The following is a 22,716-nucleotide window of genomic DNA, read 5'->3' as shown; positions in this document are numbered from 1 at the left end:
TCAGCCTGAAGATTTGACATGTGGAACTGAATCATACCCTGAGTATGACCACATTACAACGTGATGAATGATTGAAAAAGATGGTCAGACATAGTGCCCATACACCCACTCTTCTCCTTCTAGTAACAAGCAGACAGATTGGGAGCATGACTAAGAGTGCCCTCTGAGTCACTTCTGGGGGACTGAGGGTGGAAGTCAAGATGTTGTAAATATTCGTCTATTGAAACCAAGATGTAAATTCCAAAGAAAGAAATTGCAATAAAGCAACAAAACAGGAGGTCTGACATGTCAACAGGCCAAAATATATAGTGAATGAATGAATAAATAAATAAATAAATACATACCTGCACTGCGCTGTTAAGGAAGCAGCTGTTCTGTCCCGGCTCATTGAGAAGTCCTTTGGTAGGAGCCAGGGACAGCATAGACCCTGGCTGGTAAACCCTGCCAAGATTGCTCCCTGGTTTCCTGAAGAACTTCGCCCATGCCATTTGACTGTGAGAGGAAAATCTGCCTTCCTGCTAAGTCAGAGACTCTAATTGACACAGTTCTGTTGTTATTTCCTTGAACTGGATGAGCCTCTTCAATGGGAGGCTATGTAATTCCACAAGCAGAAGCTAAAGTGTTGTTGAACATCAGAGTAGGATTTTGCAACTGCTTCAAACATGGGTCTGATGTCCATTCAAAGTCTCTACAATTTGGTCTCCAAGCTTACCAACCAATCGAATGACCAGTGGCCTGACCAGAAAATGGTAGATATCTGCTTGAGTCTTTTAATGGTTTGTTCATTCCCTTACTGAAGTGGATCCAGATTCTTTGACCAGATCTGACCTTTCACAGTTTAGCAGCTTGTATGGAAATTCATCCATATCCTGGCTGTTGCTCCATGAGGGCCTCAGTAATGAATCCTTTGAAAATGCAACCTAGGAGGACAAAAAGATATGGACGTTAATACTAATTTGTACTTTGTTAAAAGACCATACAAATCCACAGTGACAATGCAAACCTTTCCCCCTAAAGTTTACCATACAAGTGAAAGTTCTAATCCCTCATGGGAATCATCTTCCTCTTATCTACGTATCTCTTATCTAGATTACTCCTCATCTTGTATGACGGTTTATAAGCATTAACGTAATTATTTATAAGGATTAACTAGCAACTATAACTTCTATAAAGAAAACATTCCCCTAACAATTTGAAGAGTTACAACAAACACTGACTGTGATTGGATCATTTTGAAATCAATTCATATTCATTTTTTCATATTTTACTCCAGTTGGCCAACTTCAACCCATATCTGTGTGTGTTTCCTCCTGGTTTTCTGCTTTCCTCCCCAAAAAAATAACAAGCCAGTAACTAAAGTTACTCTTAGGTGTGAATGAGTGTGTAAATGTGCGGATATGGTGTCCTTCACTGGACTGGCACCCCACCCAGGGTGTGTTCCCACCTCAAACCCAATGTTTAATTGGATGGACTCCGCGTTCACACAAGGATTAATCTCTTACTGAAAATGAATGAAACAGCCAGTTCCAATTACTGCAGCTCTCACTCTTCTCGTCACTGCACCTTCACAGCTGTATGATTTATTTATGTGAACGATCCTTCACAAAATGATTTCAAATTCATACAAAATGAGCAGTTTTAGCAAGTGATGTGGTAAAAGTGATACCTTCAGCATTATCATCATGGTTCAATTTCTTGCAGTCAACTTATGCCTCCTATTTTCACAGTCTTGCTCCAGGTATTCTCATTGACTATTGTATCCAATTATTACAAAAGAAAGGCCTGTTACAGTTCAAGCTACCTAATGTAAACAGACATTTCTCCATTATGCTGTCTAGAAAGAGCCTAGATCCAAAGACTGACAGGAAAATATTTTAGTTTGGCTTATTGTCCATGTGAAGATGTCTGGAAGTTTATATTAACTTGCCAAACCATTTGCCTCACAGCACATTTTGGTAAGACATGTGTACCCTTATAAGCCATCCTTCAAACTATGAAGGATAAACAGTCCCCTGTAGCCTAGCAGCACTTCTCTTTTCATCCACATAAACTACGTGCACTTCCTGGTTTGGGGTTTAAGCCTTGGTTAATACTGTGGAATGAACGTCTGCTCAGTTTCAACACAAAAACTTTTTTTTTTTTTGGTGTTAACCTTGCCAAAAATAAGAAATTTATAACCTTCTCTTATTAGGAGTACTTTTTCCAAAGAAGGGAAATGGACAAGTTGTTCAGGCTTTCGATTTCAACATCTGTTAAGGGTTCCTGTACTGAATAATAGTCAAATCATTGGTTGGTTAGATTCGTTCATTCTTCATTGTAGGAATGTACTGATATTAAAACTGGCATCGCGTAGAAGCCCAAACTGCATTTATTTACTCAAACTAGAAATGTTAGTCACTAGCATCTGATATCACATGATACATTTTGAACAGTGTCACACTAATAAACAAGCGATAGCATATCAAAGCAAGGAACAGCAATTTGAGCTCTTCACAACTGAGAAGTATAACTACATCTTTCTACAAGAGAAGTAACCTGATAAAGTATCTCAAATTTACAACTGCATGAGAAGTCACATCAGCACACAACACACCAGCAACCAGGTGAGAAAACAAGACTATGGAAATGAAAACAATAAATCTTACCCAGGATGACGTTCCTGAAGAAGATCAGCTGCTATCAGTCATTAGCAACAAACACAATGAAAACAATTCAATGAACATTACTTACAGTTGTACAGTAGCAAATTTCTGAAATGAAACAAAACCTGCTGTCCATTGCGAGGTAAGTTATATACTGTAGCTAGATAATGCACTAGATTTAAAATAAACTAGATAACATTTAAAAAAGCCACTGTTTTAAACATAAACAGTGGCAGATATAATGTTCCATGATATCTCTGATTAATTAATACTAAGTTGGTTACTCTTTCACTATTGATACGGTTACTGATGAGTACCAAATCGAACAAAACCCAATGTACTTGTACTTAGACGGTTTTGCAATTTCCTGTTTGAGTGCTTGAGCACCACATCGTCACCCAGTACACATAACATCTCATTTACCAACCAGTTCAGCAACATGTTTGTGTCACGTTGCTTTAAAAAGTTCCCAAGAGACACTGGCTGAGCAGTTTCACTAGCCATGTTCTTCTGGGTTTCAATATTCTTAACAAACAAGAAGTGATAAAAAAATCACTAAAAGCCAAAAAAAAAAAAAGAAAATAAAGGAGGCCCCATGACCGCTTTTAACAGGGCCACAGCCGACCATAGCAACAGCATTCCAAGGTGAGGTGTTTAAGCCACACGCTGCTAAAGAGCTCAGGCCATTAAGCTTAAACTCTGTGCTTCGAGACTGCATCTCCACATTAGAGATAGTAAACACTTGCAATAAAGAGAGATCTGTTCGGAAACTAACAAGCCAACAATTAAATTCATATAGCAGTTAGATACAATGAATATGTCTGGAGGGATGAAGAGGTTTCAAGCAGAAGAAGAATAAAAAAAAAACTACCAAGGCAACCGGCAAATCACCGCAAAAACACATTCACGCTGTCCACATGTTTGCAAGAAGCAATCATGATGATTGGTGATAGAAACACCAACCTGAAAATTCACTGGAAGAGGGTGAGAAGAGATGGACCAGGCAACCTGAATGAACATTACTAAATATATTTTTCCCAATTCGCTGTCGGTAGCAGCACGCTGTGCTTTATTTACCTCACTTAGTAGTGATTATTTATAATAAACAGGTGAAGTAAAAGCATTTTTAACATTGCAGGCATAGTGTAACAACAAGCCAACATCATCCACAAAATTATTTTTGGCTGAATCGCAGCTCACAATGATTAAGGATTAATATGAAAAGAGTAGATTACATCAGCAACAGAATATTCTAGAACAATAATGATTTTTTATCATCTCTGCCAATAACTCAGTCAACTGCCAAATTATCTAATTTTTCTCATTTCGATTAAAATCTCCATCTCTTTATCCAATATCATTAAATATAGCTGGTGTCTGAGTCAACATTTGCTTCCAGTAAACAGCCAACTCAATAATTTCTATAAGGAAGCATCAGAGAGAAAATTACGTCTGCTACAGTATGATGATGATGATGCTGCACAATAAGAGTGGAAAAGACACCATAGCTCTGATAGTAAACAGTAATTTTTCCTGACAGCTCACACGCTACAGTTCCACTGAGAGATCACTTGTGGGCATTAAAAAAAAAAGAATATGAAAGATGATGAGAAAACAATATCTGATATAGGGCAACTCTAGCAGTCTTAACACCCCTGGTGAAGGTCTGGTCTACAGTCAGTGATGAATCAATGTAAGGACTGATTTAATCTTAGCCTGATTGAGATCTTAGCCTAATGATACTCATAACATTTTTGCAACATGTGAAATATTACAATATGACAGTCAGCTTGTTCTGTTGATGACATGAGGTCACCATATCAGCCGTCATTTAAACCAAACAACTGCCCGCACCCTTCCTACAGAGGGCAAGTCTGCATACGAGATCACTTCCTGCCGTCCTCTCATTAAGCCTTTTGGTCATTACACTGAGAACTTCTACCACTCAGGAAAAAACAACTAGATGAAGCAAAACAACAAGAACAACAGCAAAAAATAGCATCTGAAAAGTTCTTTTCTGAGACTTTTTTTGCAAAGAGACTTTTCTGCCTTTGGAGGAATTTATAATTGGGTCAGTTTGGTATTGTGTCCAAAACTGTAAGCCACTTTAGATTACATTCCTGAGGGCTGCATTATAGTGTAGTTCCGTGACAGCAGAAAAATTAAAACATAATAAAAAAAAGTAATGAATGGCACATTTCCAAGTGACAAATAAGGTCAATAAGTGAGTCTAACAGTCTCAATTAAGAATCGTACACTCATATTAGAAGTGAAATATCTCATCACAAAAGGCATAATAATGCCTCCTTAATTTTTAAATGCATTCAGTTTTGTGTAACTACAATCACTTTATCCTCCTCTGGATCACAAGTGGAACCAGAGCATATACAGAGAACAACAAAATAAATACACTCCGGAACGGACGTGAGTCCATCACAAAACCTATGAACCTGTTTTTATGTTGTTGGGAGAAAACCAGAAAACCTGGAGGAAACCATCATGAACATGATGAAATAGTACAGAAGGAATACAAAGAGTGTAACAGGAACTGCAATCTAACTGCTTCACCAGTAGTCTGACATGTAAATAACTTCACACCCACAGAAGGTTATTTTAAATGATTCATGTCTTTCACCAAGTCAACAAACTACTATGAAATTACCATGGGCCTAACTTATTCATATGATGATGAAACCTAAAGATGATCACCGGAACAAACTTCTAAAACATCCATAATAATTACAGGTTTGCACTTAAATATAAAGTAAACAACATATGCCCACCGAGGTGTGGAAGGACCCTCATGTTCCATCTATTCTTCCAGCACAACACACAGTAACAGTGTCACAGTTTCACTGTTTTAAACTGACAACTAATTCGATTAGCTGCTGTCAGAATGACAGCAAACAGCATTACGGAATTCACAACGGCCATAAATAACATACAAGTTTATGTTGTAAAGAAAAATGTCAATAGATGGACTAGACTAGTTAAATAAAATAAACAAAACTGCACAATGGCAGCTTTAGAATTTATAAGGCAATAAAACAGGAAGGTAAGAAATTTAGGATGCAGTTCAACTCTGTAGAACAAACCAAGACACATACTGTTGCTCTCTGAAAAAATATTTTCTCTTCCTATTCACACAGAAACCAATGCCAGATGAAGTTGGGCAAAAGGATGTCTAGCCTTTGTACGAGTGTATGTAGGGGCGAAATGTGACACGCTTCTGAAACTCTGAAACAACACCGAAGGAGCGGCTGGATTCCCGGCGGACAGGAGCGGGACGTATTGGCTTCCAGCAACAATGCAGTGGCCGTTTCCTGTGTGGGCTTCCTGTAGGCTGTGCGCCGTGTTCCAGCATGCAGTCAGCACTTTAAGTCCTGAGAGATTGTACAGGTAGTGTGTTTGTACACACACACACACACTTTTCACGTCATCACGTCTTGAAAGCAAACAGAAAAACCAAGACAAAATCTTTCCTGCACATTCATTCTCATAGACACACCCAACATCAAGAACGGTACATGATATAGCAGTGGCTTTTCCTCGAACATTTCCGAGAGGCCAAATAATGTCCCTTAAATGCGACAAGCCACTTCCTAAACACATTTTCACTTCCGTGTGGCTTGATAATAAATGTCAGCACTTCAATGCAGCCAACAGCTTTTCTTTCCATTCATTTTTATGTGATTAATGGGATTTCTCAAACAGAGATTAAACCTTCATTCAACTTCATGGCATCTTTCCCAAGAATCCAGACTTCTTTTATAGCACTTAATTTTCTGCATTGTTGTTTTCAGTTTACAAGCTGCCTTGATCATGATGATCTAACACCGTCAATCATTCAGATACCCAGTGTTACTGGACCGATATGCAGAAATTGACCAGCATCAAGACTGTTCATCTTTTATTCACATCCACAAGGAGGCAAGAGACTGCTGTGGGACTACATTATACTGCAGGACTGAAATGAGGCAACAGCATGAAAAACACTGCTGACCTTAAAGCACGTCGCAGCAGCATGGCAATAATCAGCCAGTTTTTCAGCATACCTGTGCATTCTCTTCACTCTCCACGTAAACATGCTTAAAAGCTGCCCATGTGAAAGACTAAAACAATTGTGGAATTTTACAATAAACAATCTAAAAAAATAATAATAATACACCCTAACTGGATTGCAGGATCATGATTAATCCTTTTCCACTTAAATAATCTTTTCTTGCCAGAACTGAGAGGGGCCAAAGATTCTTAAGGAAAGTGGAGGAACATTCTTAGTCATTTTATCTAAATAACTAATAGTCAGCGAATAACTAAATAAAGGAAAAAACTCAGGTAAACAATAAATTTACAGCATCATTTGTCAACATATAAGCAGGCATGAAAATTAATGCAACCGTCTCCTACATCATTAACCACAAAATACTTGTGGAAATGTTTAGGACAGGAGTAAAGTGACTCAATCAAAACACAGCTGCTTTTTAGAAAAGCAACAATAATTATTCATTTACTATTTATCAACTCGGCATAGTTGAATGCATTATGGATTAATTAAGTACTTCATATAGCTAGTTAGATAAGAATGAAATTGTGGTTTTATGGGTGCTTGGAGCTTTAAATTCCAATCCTGACGCATCAGAACTCTGTGTACTTATTTACAGTGTGTGCAAGTAAAGCACGTTTACTTACAACGTGTGTTACTTATTAGACACATTTATTTGGGAATATTCGCTCCTGGTATATATTCAAGGCATCATTTTTATTTATTTTTAAATAAATAAATAAAACGTTTGACGTAAATGAGCATAAGACGAGATAAAGGCACAAAGCAACAGGAGCTAATATAAAACTCAAGAAGTAAACAAAGAGCAGGTCGTTTCTAAATTCCTGGTGAAGCTAAAAAGTTAAAGTGAATAAAGAACAGCATGTTTACAAAATGACGCCCAGAAGATACAAAAGACTGGGAACTTTACAATACTTAAAAATAGAAGAAAAAAAAAAGCAAATATTAGACGAAGGATAAGCGCCATAATTGTTATATCGTCATTTTGTTCTTTCTTCCTCGTTCACTTGCTTTTAAAGAAAGCTACACAAGCTGTCGAGGATTATTATTATTATTATCACTATTAATAATAGTAGTAGTAATATTATTATGTTAGAAAGAAAGAAATAAATGAACAAAATGCAGATTTTAATATCTTACATTATTTTATACAATGAAATGAATCCTATTTTAAAAAGCCACTCTGCTATACGTTATGTGACGGTGAGCTCTTATTAGATCACCTGAATCACCCGAAACCTGGTCACCTGAATCAGGTAGATTTCCGGCTCCGTCACGCGCGCAGTCGGAGACACAACAATGGCGAGGAAAGTTTGCTCAAAAAGCAGCAAAGCGGTATCGCGACATTCGTTACTCACCGTGCGGGACGACTTAACAGGATAATTTCGCTTCTTTCCGATAAAATTAATCAGAAAATATTCCCAAGTGTCGGCATTTCGCTTCTCGGCGTCTCGGCTCCTGAAGTGTCAAAAGGCGGAAGAGTCGAGTGCGTTAGTGAAGTTGACACTTAAGTAAAGTAACAGGATGACTGACAAGAAATAATATCACTTTTTGTGTTGAAATGTAGCCTTTTCATTTTTTTTTTCACGTAACTCTGTACTTCAATAGAACACTCTGAAACGCGGTGTCCCCTGTAAGCTTGCAGCTCCCTCTACAGTATGTGTGTGCGGCGGAATCGACTCACTGCAGCCACCTGAAATTCAGGATTAGTGATGTTTCCAGTGCTGAGCTCGAGGCCCCGCCCCTCCCCGTACACACAAACCCCGCCCCCTTGCACTCTACTGAAGCCCCGCCCATGTATACAGCACAGGGCTGAAGCTTCGTCACCCAAACAGCGCCGTGTTTTCTGTAGTCTCGCGCGTTGGCCACACGCAGCGCACGTGCTGCTCTAAGACATAAGAGATGAGCTGAACCTTTCTGGTACATATTTGTGCACGTAATCAGCAAAGGTTGTCTACTGATTTCAGGAATACACATGCACATCCTCTTCCAGTATTGCTTTACCGTACTGATATAAGATAAGATAAGATATACCTTTATTCGTCCTACAATGGGGAAATTTCTCTGTTACAGTAGCAAAAATATATAAAAAGAATAAAGAATAAAGACATAATATAATATACAGTATATACAAAAACAAAAATGTATAAAAATAGTAGTGGTTGCACTGAAGGCATATTGCACATAGGTAATATTGCACGTTTTTCAAAATTTCTGTTATTGCACATGTTTAAAATACTTTGTTATTGTTTATTATTGCAGTGAAACAGTAATAACAGTGTGCATTATGGTGACTGGTTCACTGGGAGCAGCTTTGATTGTAAAGTCTAATAGCAGCAGGGAGAAAAGACCGTTTGTATCACTTCTTTAGATACTAAGGATGTAACAGTCTGTCACTGAAGGAGCTGCTCTGAGATGAAACTGTTTCATACAGGTGGTGAGAGTCGTTCTCCAGCAATGACGATAGTTTTGCTACCATCCTCCTTTCTCCCACCTCCTGTACAGTGTCCAGAGGAATTCCCAGCACTGAATTTCCTACCTGATCAGCTTGTCAAGTCTCTTCCTCTCTGCAGTAGAGATGCTGCTGCACCAGCAAACCACACCATAGAATATGGCTGAGGCCACCACAGAAAATATATGGGTTCATTCTGTTTCTGTCAAATTTAGCAAAATATCTGTGTCAAAATGAAAGGGTTTATTATAAATCATGAAATAGATTATTATAAATTGTGTATGTTTTTTTATTGTATATATAGTAATATTTGCACAATGTTCAGGTTCTCTAATCTACATCCAATTAATAAACGAGTTAATAAATGTAACGCCTAGGGTAGAGGTACCTATCAGTCATTTATTTGTGTGTCTGATGAACTGTTAAAAGCAACGAGAGTGAGTAATAAAGAGTAGTTAGTAAGAAGGCTTTTCCTCAGGAAGCACTTGAGAAACCTATTGATGTGTCAATGCATTTCCTCTGGGTTCCTAAACAAAGTACATATGTTTCAGTGCGATGAATGAGCATCACCCACATTGATGGAAAAAATGAGTCAGTTGTTTGAGTATCTGTTTCTATGTCAGCTGTCAAGATTTAATCTTCAGTCTTAAAACCAATTAAGAAAAACAGCATTCCATATTTGTGATGCAATAATGTAGGCCACATGTATGCCAAGCCTAATGGGTACAGTAGAAAGGTTTTCACATGTAGCCTTGATATTTCCAGGTATTGGCATCTGAGGAATATCTCTGTGGCTCATGAGAAGAATTAGTAGTGTTCAGTAGGTCTCTAGGCAACAAAATCTTGAACATTTTAGGATTATATTTCGAATGCACTTCTTCTATTCTGCACTTCACTGTTATTCACATATACAGTAGGAGCTGGAATAAATAAATAGACCCAAGCGGCTGTTTACTGGCATGCATTGCAAATTAGAAGAGCAGATACTGTATATGGTCAACAACTTTAATTTCTTTTTTTAACTATCAATTATCATGTGCCATATTGTTGGTAAGATCATTTTTACACATTATAAATAATAGGGCAATGTCACAAAAAAAAAAACAATAAAAAAAGGGAATACAAAACCCAAATAAATTTATCCATTGATTGTGTAGAGAATTGCTTTGAAATTTCTATCAATATTATTTCTAATATAATCCATCCTCATTCTGATTTACTATGTCAGTACCATCAGTCTAAAATAAGTATATGAGTACAAAAATATATAAAATCCACAAGACATTTAAAATACAATGTATGCACATGTACATTATCTCCAGTTGCATCGGTGATATTTACACTTCTCAGGTATAATGCAGGTTTAATGTGGTTGCTTGGTGACCCATGATAATGGCACGGTAATCTTTTTGATCAAACTACAGGGAGGCATGATAATCCATGATAATTTATTTTAAAAATATTAGTTCTTTTTTGACTGAACAGCTCTAATACATAAGTGAAGCAAACATTTTGTCTGAACACAAGAACAAATTTCTGGCATTTGCCCACGTTACATCAACCCTGGAACATTGTTAAGTGGTGATGGTGATGTATTTTCCTTTTAATGTTTGCTGTAGCCGTGGTAGCAAAGACTTTCACTGATACAGCTAGAGCAGACGAGCAGTCCCTGACATTTAGGATAAGATACAAATAATTTTTTTCCATTGACGCATCATTGAATAAAACTCTTCCATGCATTGCCTTGTGTGGAGCAGATTGCTAGTGCAGTCTTTCTATGAGACTTTATTGTTCCTGGCCTTCACTTCTCAACTGATGTAAACATGGTAACGTTTAACTTGGTTAACATAACTAGCATGTAAAAAGAAAGCATCAGTGCATTAGTTAACAATGTATAGTTCAGTTGTGTTTCAATCAGCTATATAAAACAGCTATATACATCATTCACCTCAGCCTCTGGAGAACAGGTTGTGCTTTACTGGTTGGAGTTGTGTAGGCTTTAATTGGACTCTGGAGGACCTGATTTCCATTTGAAAAACAAGGAGGGATTTTGACCATGACTCAGTTGAACTCTGCGCTGCTTAACATGAATTTTATTTTTCCATTCCAGTATATAGTGCCAAAGTATATTTATAGATCCACTGTGATTCCCTACTAACAGTTGAAGATATTAGTTATTTTTAAATGCTCAAGTATTTACTGTTTTTTTCCATAGATAAATAATCATTTAGAATCTGAATGGAATTGCTTTAATAGCGGATGTTTTAACCGACACGTTTGACACATTACACCCTGCTGCTAAGTTCCCTGATACCCATTCACCACCAAGGTTTTGACCTTGGATATTTTCACTTTGCCTGAATCCGGGTTATGAATCACAATGTACTGTAACCTGTTCTAGATGATCAATTGTTCCTGGGTCATTTGCTGATGATGTGCACTCTTTATATCAGACATCAAAAACACGGTGGCAGCAATGTTTACTGTATATTATATACTATAATTAAAAAGAGAAAAGCAAATAGGAGATTTTTACTCCCAAATCTCTATGGTTATATGTTACATTATGAGTTGCAGTGTGTTGAATTCAGTCGGAAGCCAGTGCTGTTGCAAATTTCTATTCTTATTTAAATTTCAGAACATTTTCACAGAAAACAGCATTACAGCATTGTATACATAACAGAACTTAGCACAAGCAGAACTACAATGATTTAGACTATTATGAACCATGCTAAAGCTATGTGCCCAAATAAATCCTCTCAACAATAAACTAAAAGGACAGATAATAACAGAAGAAAAAAACCTTTGTTTCAAGTACAGATGTGTACAAAGTCAGCATGGTTCAGGGCTGATCAAATAACTTTTGAATCCTGGTGTCAAGAACATCAAACAGACAACTCCCAACTCAACACTTTATGCCTGGGTGGGTCTTTAATTACCTTTGCTTGCTTGCTTATGAAATAAAAACACTACCATACCTACTACATTACCAGCTTGTACTGAATGACCAAAGTGGCCTTCAAAATATTTTCTGACATAATTTTTTGTGGTATTCATTCAGGGTTTGGAATCCCAGCTATGATAAATATGCAGTAAAGACTATTTCTCCAGAGGTAGAAGAAAAATTTCCTGAAGAATAATTTCTTTGTCAGAGTACTCGGGTACACCAAAATCAAAACAGCCATTCTATCATATGTCAATGAAAAATCTTTTGGGAATAATACAATAATGAACTTGAGATCACCCCTTAATTGTGGTTAGACTTTCAGAATCTCCTGGTTCCCTCTATGTGCTGTACACCTTTTGTATTTTGCCTGCTTTATCACGTTTAACATGAGTCATTAGGCAATTACCAAGTACAGGTTTGAGACAGAAAATTGGTGTCATGACCTTAAAACAATTTGCTAGCAGTTCTGTCAGCATCAGCATCTTGTGTGTGTGTGTGTGTGTGTGTGTGTGTGTGTGTGTGTGTGTGTGTGCTACAGTATATTACATTGTAGGATAATAGCTTGTGCATCAATCATACAGTAGCTCAAAGTAGATCATTTGTTGTCTGTTTAGATGAATGTGTAATCTACTACCTTTGATGCAAAGGGTCTCAGGCTAATTGGTTGGCTTCTATCCAGCAAGAACCCTTTCACCCATAAGATGGATATGTTGCTGTGCTGCACTGAATTAAATTCCATGTTCAAGGAGTTGAACTTTTTACTTAAATTTTTGAGTTTATTGTATGTAATATAAATTGTAAAAAATGCACAATTGCAGCAACAGATCAGCTAAAATTAGCATAGGCTGCAGATCAGTTGCACAGAGTCTTTAAAATTAATGTAAAGCTGCAGTTTTACTTGAACGTATATTAACATGGACATGAACACATAGCAGAATCAGCTCAGGAGGAAAAATATTAGTTTAACATTTTACTTATAAAGCATAAACTCACTCTTGTGTTGGTGGTACAGTATTTTAAGCAAAGTGGTATTAAAGAAAATTTATGAAACCAAACATTTCTAAATCTGCTTCAGTCTCTCAGGAAAAACTGACCTGCTACAGTGCAGCACAAGGTCCAGTGAGCTGTGACAGACATGCACTGAACCCATCACTGTTTGCCTGACTGAATGCAAGGGACAGCAATGCAGCCAAAAGGCAAGACACATGTCACTTATCCCATCTTCTCAGCAAAACAGATATGATTTGTCAGGTCTGGAGTCTATAACCTTGAACACACATGCTGACCTGAGCAGTCCAAGTTGTTCATAACAAGCCATTCACTGGTAAAAGTAATCATCACATGCATTAGACACAAGTAGTAGAATAATAGTAAATTCTCATTTTTTTCTATTTACAGTAAAAGCAGGCAACTATTCTTTATGACATTTGTTTTAGTATTTGTCATTAATAATAATAATAATAATAATAATAATAATAATAATAATAATAATAATAATAGCCAGTCTTCCTTAAAGTAAAGATTTTATGTAGGGCATTTGTTTTTTATTTATGTCACATATTATTCACATTGTGATACAGTACATGTGCAGGTTTCCATGTGCAAAAAAGGCATAATGTGTTTGTAATGCTTTTTTAACATGCGGTAAAACATTACACACATAATGTAGTGTGAAATGTGATATTTTTCAAGGGCTTATAGGTGAATAGTTATGATAGGTATAATAGAATACGTTATATGGTAAAGCGGGAAGCATTACATGACACTGTAACTAAACAAATATTTATAGAAAGGAAAACTCTCACATTACTTATAGCAGATAATCTGTGATATTAACTGCAATGCTTTTCTATAAAAGAACTGAAACTTTTACACTGATGATCAGTCACTAAGACACTGTAAACAATTTTACATATAATTTAATATTACTTGAATATGCAACCTAAATTAGATTCAATTATATTTATCACATTAGCAATGCAAGTGAAATTCAAAGTTCATCAGATTCAGGGATAAACATTTGCAACCTGGACGATTTGGGCTCCAGGGTGGCAGAGGCAAGGAACAGAGGGGCATTATCATTCGCCCAGCCTAGAGCTGTCCTGTTGAAGGAGGGTCGTGAGGGCATGGGGCCAGTCACATCTTCTGGTGGTTGAAGACCGGATTCACTTGGGAGAATGTTCACTTCTACTGACTTGACCGGGGTTTTAGTAGCATTTCCAAAGCCACCAAATGGAGTTGCCACGCTAGGATTCAAACAACAGGTTAGATAGATTAGATTAATACTTCTGAAACTAATATGACTAAAGAAAATTACTGCCTGAAGACACATCTGCTCTAAAAACAATCCTCTTCAGTTAAATGCAAGCTTGAACATTTTATTTTACCCAGTCAATCTTAAATTGCTGAAAATAGTTCTAAAAAAAATGTTAAAATATTTTCTTGCTGCATCTTTTGGCTCAGAAAACGTGGTATTCTTGGATTCCGACATATTCCTAAGTAGTGTTAAAAACTGCATTTAATGCATTAGACAGATGAATAGCAGACTTTCTTTATGAAGAACAGTACTCACCGATTAAAGCTCTTGTACTGTGGGATCTCAGGTGTGGGCTCAGATTCAGGCATTTGTAAATGCACCATGTTTGCTAGAGAGGGATCACTGATAAGAGCCTGCTCCCAGGGAGAGAAGTAGGATTTAGGAACAGCTGTGCGGTTGAATTTCTCTGTTGGAACATCCTTCATGGGACCTCCATAACCTAAAGAATACACATCAAAAGTGAGAAAAGCTTCTACACTGCCCAAGCAGATAGACAGTCACAGGTCAGAAAGACATGTTACCTGCGCTGCCTTCATGGGAATAGAATTTTCCATGCCAGCAGGCTTCCAAATGGACTGTTTTCTGTGAAAACCTTCTCTAATGTTCTAGTTTTTGAACTAAGATTTGACATTTCAAAGTATCTACTCTAGAAATAAAATTATGATTCCCAAACAATATCCTATAATCTTTATGAAGAGGTAACAAACAAATAAATAATTTGTTTTTATTTTTCACTTGTCTGAGGGGAGCCCCTTGAACCTTCTAGGGCAACAGAATTATTTTTTTCAGGAAATTGTTATTGGATCTGTGTATAATAATAGTATATATTAATAAAACTAGGAAGCTATAAGAGTTGGCACTGCAAATATTTGGTGATGCTGTATGGTGAGTCCTGCTCCAACAATGTGCCATAGTCTACATAGGTGATATTCTAGTATCTTTCGATACTAGTATCTTTCTAGTATCTTCTGAACTTCATGTGGCCCACGCATGCACTGTGCTTATTAATCTCAGACAACACCACCTCTACATCAAAGCTGGGAAATGTGTATTTCTCAAGACCTTCCTCAGTTATGTCATCATTCATCATTGGGTTATTATGAGTGAAATCAAAGTAAAGGCTGTCATTGACCGTGCCCCCCCAACGAACATCAACGAGCTGCAGAATTTTAGCGACAGTTTATGCACAATTACAGTGCAGTAGCTGCTCCCCTCACCAGCTTACTAAGAGTAAAACTTAAGAAAATGGCCTGGCCCAACCAAGCACAAGCGGCCTTTGATTAATTCAAACAGAGCTTCAACAATGGCACCTGTACTGAAATACTCCAATCCCAACATCCCGTTCAAGGTGGATGCTTCCAGTTGTGGAATAGGGGCCATCATTTCTCAAAGACAAAACACAAGTAAACTTTTTCCCTCCGCCTTCTACACTTGATTGAATGGTGACATTGGCTTGAGGGTGTCAAATGATCCTTCCAAGTAATCATGGACCATTGTAATCTGGAATACATCATAAGTGCCACACACTTTAACCCATGCCAAGCCCAGAGGGTTCTTCACCGGGTTAAATTTTACTATTACATATCAACCAGGCTCTCTTCCATTGCCACGATCCCGTGCACCAAACACCGTCACCAGAACCCATCTTACCACTGACAGTCACACCTGTATGCTGGGATCTGATGGAGGAAATCTCCCATGTTAGAGTTCTCCAAACCCTGTAAGCTTATACCCCTAAAAGGCCTACCCACAGATATGGAAACAGCCTAAGCCCTCTTTAATCTCTTTCATTTGGATCATTTGGCAGATCAACATTACCACTATTATGTGTACCCCACCTTCCAATCCCGCTCGCAACATTAATGTTTACTTCGTGAAAAAAATATTGGACTCCGGGAAAATGCACGGACGACTCCAATATCTAGTGGACTGGGAGGGGAACAGCCTAGAAGAGAGATTCTGGGTTAATGCCCACGACATACTGGACCCTTCCCTCATGGACGAATTCCACTAAACCTACCCTTTCTGGCCTCCCCGAGACCCAGAAGACACCCTAAGAAAACACCAAGAGGTGTTCTTAGAAGAGGGGTTTGTAAGAGCTCCACTAATGAATTCCCTCCCTGCATGGCAAGGGAGCCATCGCAAGAATTCTGATCACTTTCAGGTCATGCTTCAACTTCCATCAAAACAGACATTTAAACTGGCCATACCAACGGCACTACGGCAAGTATGGTTAGTTCAGCTATCATACCAAGCCATGTGTACTGATCTCTTGCTCTGTTTTATTGACTCGCTCTCGGATTGTGATTTTAGTTTTGTTTGCATCGTGGACTGTATTTCCCTGCTTTTTGAACTGTGATTATTATCTCAGGTCTGGATTTTGCCTTCTGTATTTGCCTTTGTTTGCTAACTCTGCCTCTCAATAAATCTGTAGATGGATTCAACAGTACAGTTGCCTGTTTCTTTACAAAAGCGTACATTTTAGGAGGAGCTATGAGTTTCAGAAAGTCAACTTTCTTTGCTAAGTGGTTAAAGCATATGTAATGTGCTTCTATCCTGATTTGACAGTGACAAACAGCCACCTACTTTGCTGTGTAATGGCACAGTGACACACTAACTTGAATTAAAATTAGTCAAGCCGAGTTGGTGGTATTAGTTTTATCTAATTATGTGCAGCTGTTGAAAGCTAGTGTCTTCCATTTCTTCTGATGATCCAGATGAACATACATTCCGCGTTCAGTATCTGTATGGTTTGGTGCCACCATTCAAAAATTGGTGCAACATGATCAACATGTAATCTGTTCATGGATGTGTTATAGTTGTTTTATAGATGTGTTAATGGTTTTACTTTATATTCTTGTCGGTTTATCCCTAAGTAGCCACAGATCTGTATTGATCCTTGTCGAAATTACAGTGTAATATGCCTGTATTTTGCCCCCTTTTAATTAAATGTTTTATTCTTAGCATGTTTCTTTTCTTTCCCACAGCTAAACAGTTGTCTGTCTATTTAAAATGGTTCATTCTAAAGGGCCAATCCTGAAAGTAGTTTTATGCTTTGTCCCCATTTTTTTTTAATTATTGTTGTTTTTATTTTTTACTTTTTTCTCCTCCTACTTTTTCCTTCCATATAGTAAAAGAATTCACTATAAAAAAAATTATAGATCATGCACATCAAGACAAGCATCACTCAAATCTGGGCAGCTAACCATAAGGGCCTGACCAGAATCAGTGCATGAAAGGTTATGGGCAGCTGAGAATTTTCAGCAGTGATATTCAGAGGGCTGGATATCACTGTCTAGTCTATGAAAACTTACAATGACTACAAGGGAATTAGGAAGTATTTTCACACAATGTGCAATCAGATGTAGCAATGTTTGCTTTAATCCATTGTTGTGTCATTTTATAGCAGTAACTCCCAAGCCTAGCCCCAACTTTAGCTTAAGAACATTCTTGAACATTATAAGTCCTGCACTATAAGACAGATTTGACTTTAAATTCTTACAAAATTATGTCCTTGTACAAGTACCATTACAGCATTTGATAGTACTGCACATCAGAGTACAGTAAAGCCAGTAAGTATAGCGTGGACTCAGCAAACCAGTGGATATAAAAAGATAAAATCTGTTAAAAATACTATTATGGACAGCTGCTGCAATGGGCCAGCTCCTAGAAGATACAGGAAATGCCTGACAAACTTCCTGGAGAGGCTCGGAGCTATTACAGAGGAATGCTCACAGTGAAGCGTGTAGCAGAAATGCCCAACTCCCACCTAAAAATCCAGTCATATTATTATACAAATGTAAGATATTATTATTATATAAAAGTAGATCCATTTATTATAAGGACATTTGGCAGGCTCCATGTTGGTCTGAATAGTTATCTCGCATAGGGGTTTTTGAAAGTTTGTGCATTTGTTTTGTATGAGCACTAACCTGGGGCAATACAGTCAGGATTAGGCATGGTATGTGGGTCAGGTGTGTTTGGAGGAGTTTTTGAGGCTTGGTCAACTCCTACACCATTAACTGTGTTTTCAATACCTGGTGCAGGAGGAATCACACCATCCTGCAAGAATGATAAATGAGAGTAGCATTTAACACAGGACAAGAGGGAGAGGATATTTCTTGAAAGGTAATATGTTAAAGAGCTTCTTAGTTAGAGGTGCTGTAAATTTCAGATTCTTAGAATACATGATGCATTTTGCTTATTACTTTCCCCAAAGCATCAAAAAGAACATTATGGCTGAGAGAGTAAACTGTTAAAGAGAATATTTAATATGATGCACACTCTTCTCCACCCATGTATCCAAGCAATTTTATCTGATACATGATCCTTTTCACATGGTTGTCTGTGTATCATTTGCCAGTGTAGATTCTGGCAGCTGAAAAGCATTCCTCATTCTAGTTTAAGCTGTTGCTCAAATCTTATCAGACAAATGATCTTAATATTCTTAAAGATTCAAAAACTATATGCTCTATTTAGGTGCTATATTTATTTCCATTTTAATCAAATAAAGCAATACTGCTGACACACCTGTAGTTTGTTTCTATGACCAAATAATATCTGTAATGTAGCTCACAGCAACCCAGTAACTACATTTCATATATATAGAATGCTGAATTCTTCTTACTCTCTAACAAACTAGTTACAGTCATGTGTAAATACTTACAGTCATATGGATAGATGCATTCTGGGTGCTTTCAAATGTGTACTTCTCAGAGCGTTTTTGGCGCATTTTGAAGAGTCTAGATCCCCTGTTTGAAGCTAAAGAAAGCTCTTCCAGCATGATTTCTTTAGGCGTGTTCACCTTTCGGCCAAGAACCATCCCGGACCCTGTGGGAGTATCAACAAATGATATGTTAGGTGTGCATATAATTTAATCATCAGCTAATGATTTGTTAGAGATAATTTGTTAGTAAATTCAGGCCATTTTCCTACTTACAGACTGGGCCTGGTTCCTACAAATGATCACACAAGCATGCTGATTTTGACAGGCACCTGACCATCACAACTTTATGTGGATCTTCCATCAAATGATTATCACAACTTTGGAAAAACCCAATTGTCTAGAAATTTTTGTGTGCTGTAGGATATCATTTTCAATTAATTGGAACTATGTGGCCCAAAGCTGTTTCAGCATGGCATAAAGACATGGCTTGCCAGTCGGTGTAGTATTCTGCACAGCCCTTGACCTTGAGTGTCCTTGAGTGTCCCCACAGACCCTTAACCTCAACTCAACCTTAACCCCCACTCAACACTGGGAAGAACTGGAATGGCAACAATGCACTTAACCTTTGTGCCCAATTTGTTCCTGATTTCCCTAATATCTGAAGGGCACAAATATTCATCACTACATTAAAAATCTAGTGGAAAGCATTCCCAGAAAAGTGGAGGTTGTTACATGTGAGCTTGATGGTCAGGTTTCCAAGTTTTGTCAATATAATTTATATAACTAAAATAATTTTTTTATATTTATTAAAACTATATAAATTGACTTGAATTTGGCAAACAATACATTTAATTTAGTAGAATGGCCAATATGGGTGTAGAGTTATCAAAGGCATTAGTCTATGTGTATTAGTTATGCACTGGATGAGAAATAAGTATATACCCCTAAAACATTTCACAATATAGAATATATTTCTATTTCCATAATATTTAGATTATTTAGATTGTATAAATTCATACAATAGTTTACCTAGTTCTTTAACTAGATCTTTTTGCAAGACTACATTAAACTACATGTGTACCTTAATCCTTTACTAACTCATCCTTCCTTTGACCTGAGATCTACTATTAGGTTTCCCACAGAGGTCTTTTTTTAGGCCTTGGTCTCATTTGTCCAGTTATACTGAACACTGTAACACTGGCCAATTACAGAAGTGTTATAGATCCACCAAACATTGTGAAATATACACCATTAGCATATTTCAGCAGCAGGTATGAATCTTTGTTCACTCAGCTGCCAGTTTTCTATGGCCAGAAATGCCTCCTATGGACAACTACAAATGTATTAGTTGCTTTCAGTTGTAAAAACATTTCATTGGATTATTTACAGCCCAGCGAGGGTGTGGCAGAGGGTGAATTACAAAAATAACCCTTACAAAATGGTCGGATGTCTGTCTGTGAAGGGTGAGCATGTTCGTGGCTACTGTAAGAGTCCATAAGCAAAAATGTGCTGTGTAATACTGTAGAATTACAAATCTTACAAATGTAAGAAATATTACTCGAATGTATATAACTAATGTTTACAGTGGAATACTTGTTTTTAATAAATCTAAATTGATGGGTTTAAATATTCAAATCACTACTTATGCTTCACATTACTTTTCAAATGTGATCATGTGATTACACATGAAACACACATGAAAGTGCATTTTTGCCCTGAAAGTGGACATGTAAACAATATGAACATATGATCACCTATGTAAAAGAATGATCCACATGAGGAAAAATCACATCTGAAAAATCAAACCACATGCCCAACATCTTTAAAATTGTAAAATGTTAGAGCATATTAAAAGAAACAAATTTTGCGTAAAATAAAAAAAGTCTCACACACATGAAAATAAAAACATTACATGGAAAGTCAACTATATGTGTAAAATGTGTGAGATTTGAAGTTTTGAGGAAAAAAACATCACGTGATGTTTTTGTATCTGTAAACACTGTTTATCCTCTGCATGGCTTTAATACATACAAAAAAAGACAGTAAAAGATAAAACAGTGTTCAGTAAACACTAGCTTATCTTTTGTTCCATCCTTCAGGAAACTAAACATTGTCAACCACAAACATTAGTAAAATGTCTAAATGGCTAGATATGTTTATTTTTGTTAATAGCTAAATAAAGATCATACCATCAGTGCCTTGGATTTCTCTGCAAATAGCCGCTGCCTGCATTTTCCTCTCTCTTATTGTCATTAAGGAGTGCTGTGACATTGTGTCCTGTGTAGAAAAGGAAGCAGTTACATGCATATAGTTTATTCAATGGGTCTATATCAAAGAGAGAATCAATTCATAGGAGATATTTTCACACACTGTTTATCTGAAATGTATTTTATGTGTTTAATGATGAAGTACATGCCTTAAATAAGCTTGGGTTATTAAATGTGATGCAAAAGTGTATTCAGACAGACTCTGTCATACAGTCAATCCAAACACCTGTAAACCTAACTGGACCAGACAGTGAAGCCAAAAGGAGATTACATTAGGGACATTACATCAGGCCAGTGAAATGATAAAGTGATTCTACAGAGAATTGATCATTTATGCCTTTATGTATCATTTCTACACCGTTTTCTTAACATACTTAAATCTCAGACTGAGCCCTTAGCCTGAGATTTGCACAATACAAATATGAAAAGCAAAAAAAAAAAAAAAAAATGGGAAAATATGATTCCATGAAAATTTAATAAAGACTGAGAATCTTTTTTTTTTTTTTTTTGGGAACCATTTCAAAGTAGGGAACACTAAAATAAACCTAAGCAGAATTTCATATTTTATTTAAAAAGAAAAAAAGAAAAAAAATGAAAGAATGAAAAAAAAGTTCTTCGCAACATACACAAAAAATGGTGCAATAGATTTATCAAAGTTACAAAAAGTGCAGCAAAGGTAAAGCAGAAAACAATGTAGCACTTAATTACAAATGATAAAACTCTCTTTATGTTACATATATATATATATATATATATATATATATATATATATATATATATATATATATATATATATATATATATATATATATATATATAATGTGATTAATGATGTTTAAGCCTTATAACATATGACTGTAATTTTTCTATTCTTACTTTAGCACAAGCACAAGCACAGCAGATGATGACTGTAGGGTCATGCTCTCTCAATATATACTTAAAAATACGCACACCTGAACAAGGAGAATCTTACCTGTGCTTTCGAGGTGTCTGTAGGTGACTTTGGTTGTATATGATAAGAAAAAGACTGAGTAATGTGACCCGGCTCAACCAAGGACTGATGGAGTCTGCCAAATACATCATGGGGGTTAGGGGGAGGTGGCTCAATGGGTGGGGGTAACTTATGCTGTATGTAGTTAAATATAGTATGAGGTCAGACACATACATACTATACTTAGGTTTAATGAACCTTGTTAATGTCAAATAGATAATGTAACTCACATAGCAACATTTGTATCAATTAATATTTGTATATACAGTATATGTACAGTATATGGCCAGAAACGTGTAGACCACAGACCATCACACTCATATATGCTGTTTGAATATTTAGTGTTAGTTCAGATTTATTCCATATATTGC

The 22,716-nt window shown here is 36.8% G+C and overlaps 2 protein-coding genes across 3 annotated transcripts in view; both read right to left on the bottom strand.

Annotated features, from left to right (window-relative positions):
* LOC132848578 (inactive ubiquitin carboxyl-terminal hydrolase 53) overlaps positions 1-8,430 on the bottom strand; it is a 35,055-nt gene extending 26,625 nt beyond the window's left edge. Inside the window, exons 1-2 of the mRNA XM_060874421.1 lie at positions 8,064-8,430; positions 345-920 (exon numbers count right to left, since the gene is read on the bottom strand). Coding sequence (XP_060730404.1) covers positions 345-488 — 144 coding nt within the window. The 5' untranslated portion in view covers positions 489-920; positions 8,064-8,430. The remainder of the gene's footprint in view (positions 1-344; positions 921-8,063) is intronic.
* Positions 8,431-13,693: 5,263 nt separating this feature from the next.
* Positions 13,694-22,609, bottom strand: myoz2a (myozenin 2a). 2 transcript variants are annotated; one of them, XM_060873460.1, is made up of 6 exons: positions 22,328-22,609; positions 21,277-21,364; positions 19,088-19,251; positions 18,354-18,483; positions 14,677-14,860; positions 13,694-14,350 (listed from the first exon to the last, which is right to left on the bottom strand). In XM_060873460.1, the coding sequence occupies exons 2-6, from the start codon at positions 21,356-21,358 to the stop codon at positions 14,095-14,097; spliced, it is 816 nt and encodes a 271-aa protein (XP_060729443.1). In that variant the 5' UTR covers positions 21,359-21,364; positions 22,328-22,609; the 3' UTR covers positions 13,694-14,094. The 2 variants fall into 2 exon arrangements, with proteins under 2 accessions (XP_060729443.1, XP_060729442.1); XM_060873459.1 differs by lacking the exon at positions 22,328-22,609 and having other exon boundaries at positions 21,277-21,560.
* Between the last annotated feature and the right edge of the window lie 107 nt (positions 22,610-22,716).

This window comes from Tachysurus vachellii, chromosome 7, assembly GCF_030014155.1.
Source record: "Tachysurus vachellii isolate PV-2020 chromosome 7, HZAU_Pvac_v1, whole genome shotgun sequence".
NCBI classification, from domain to species: Eukaryota; Metazoa; Chordata; class Actinopteri; order Siluriformes; family Bagridae; genus Tachysurus; species Tachysurus vachellii.
Note: the sequence above shows the minus strand (reverse complement) of the source record. Positions and strands in the feature narration are given on the sequence as shown.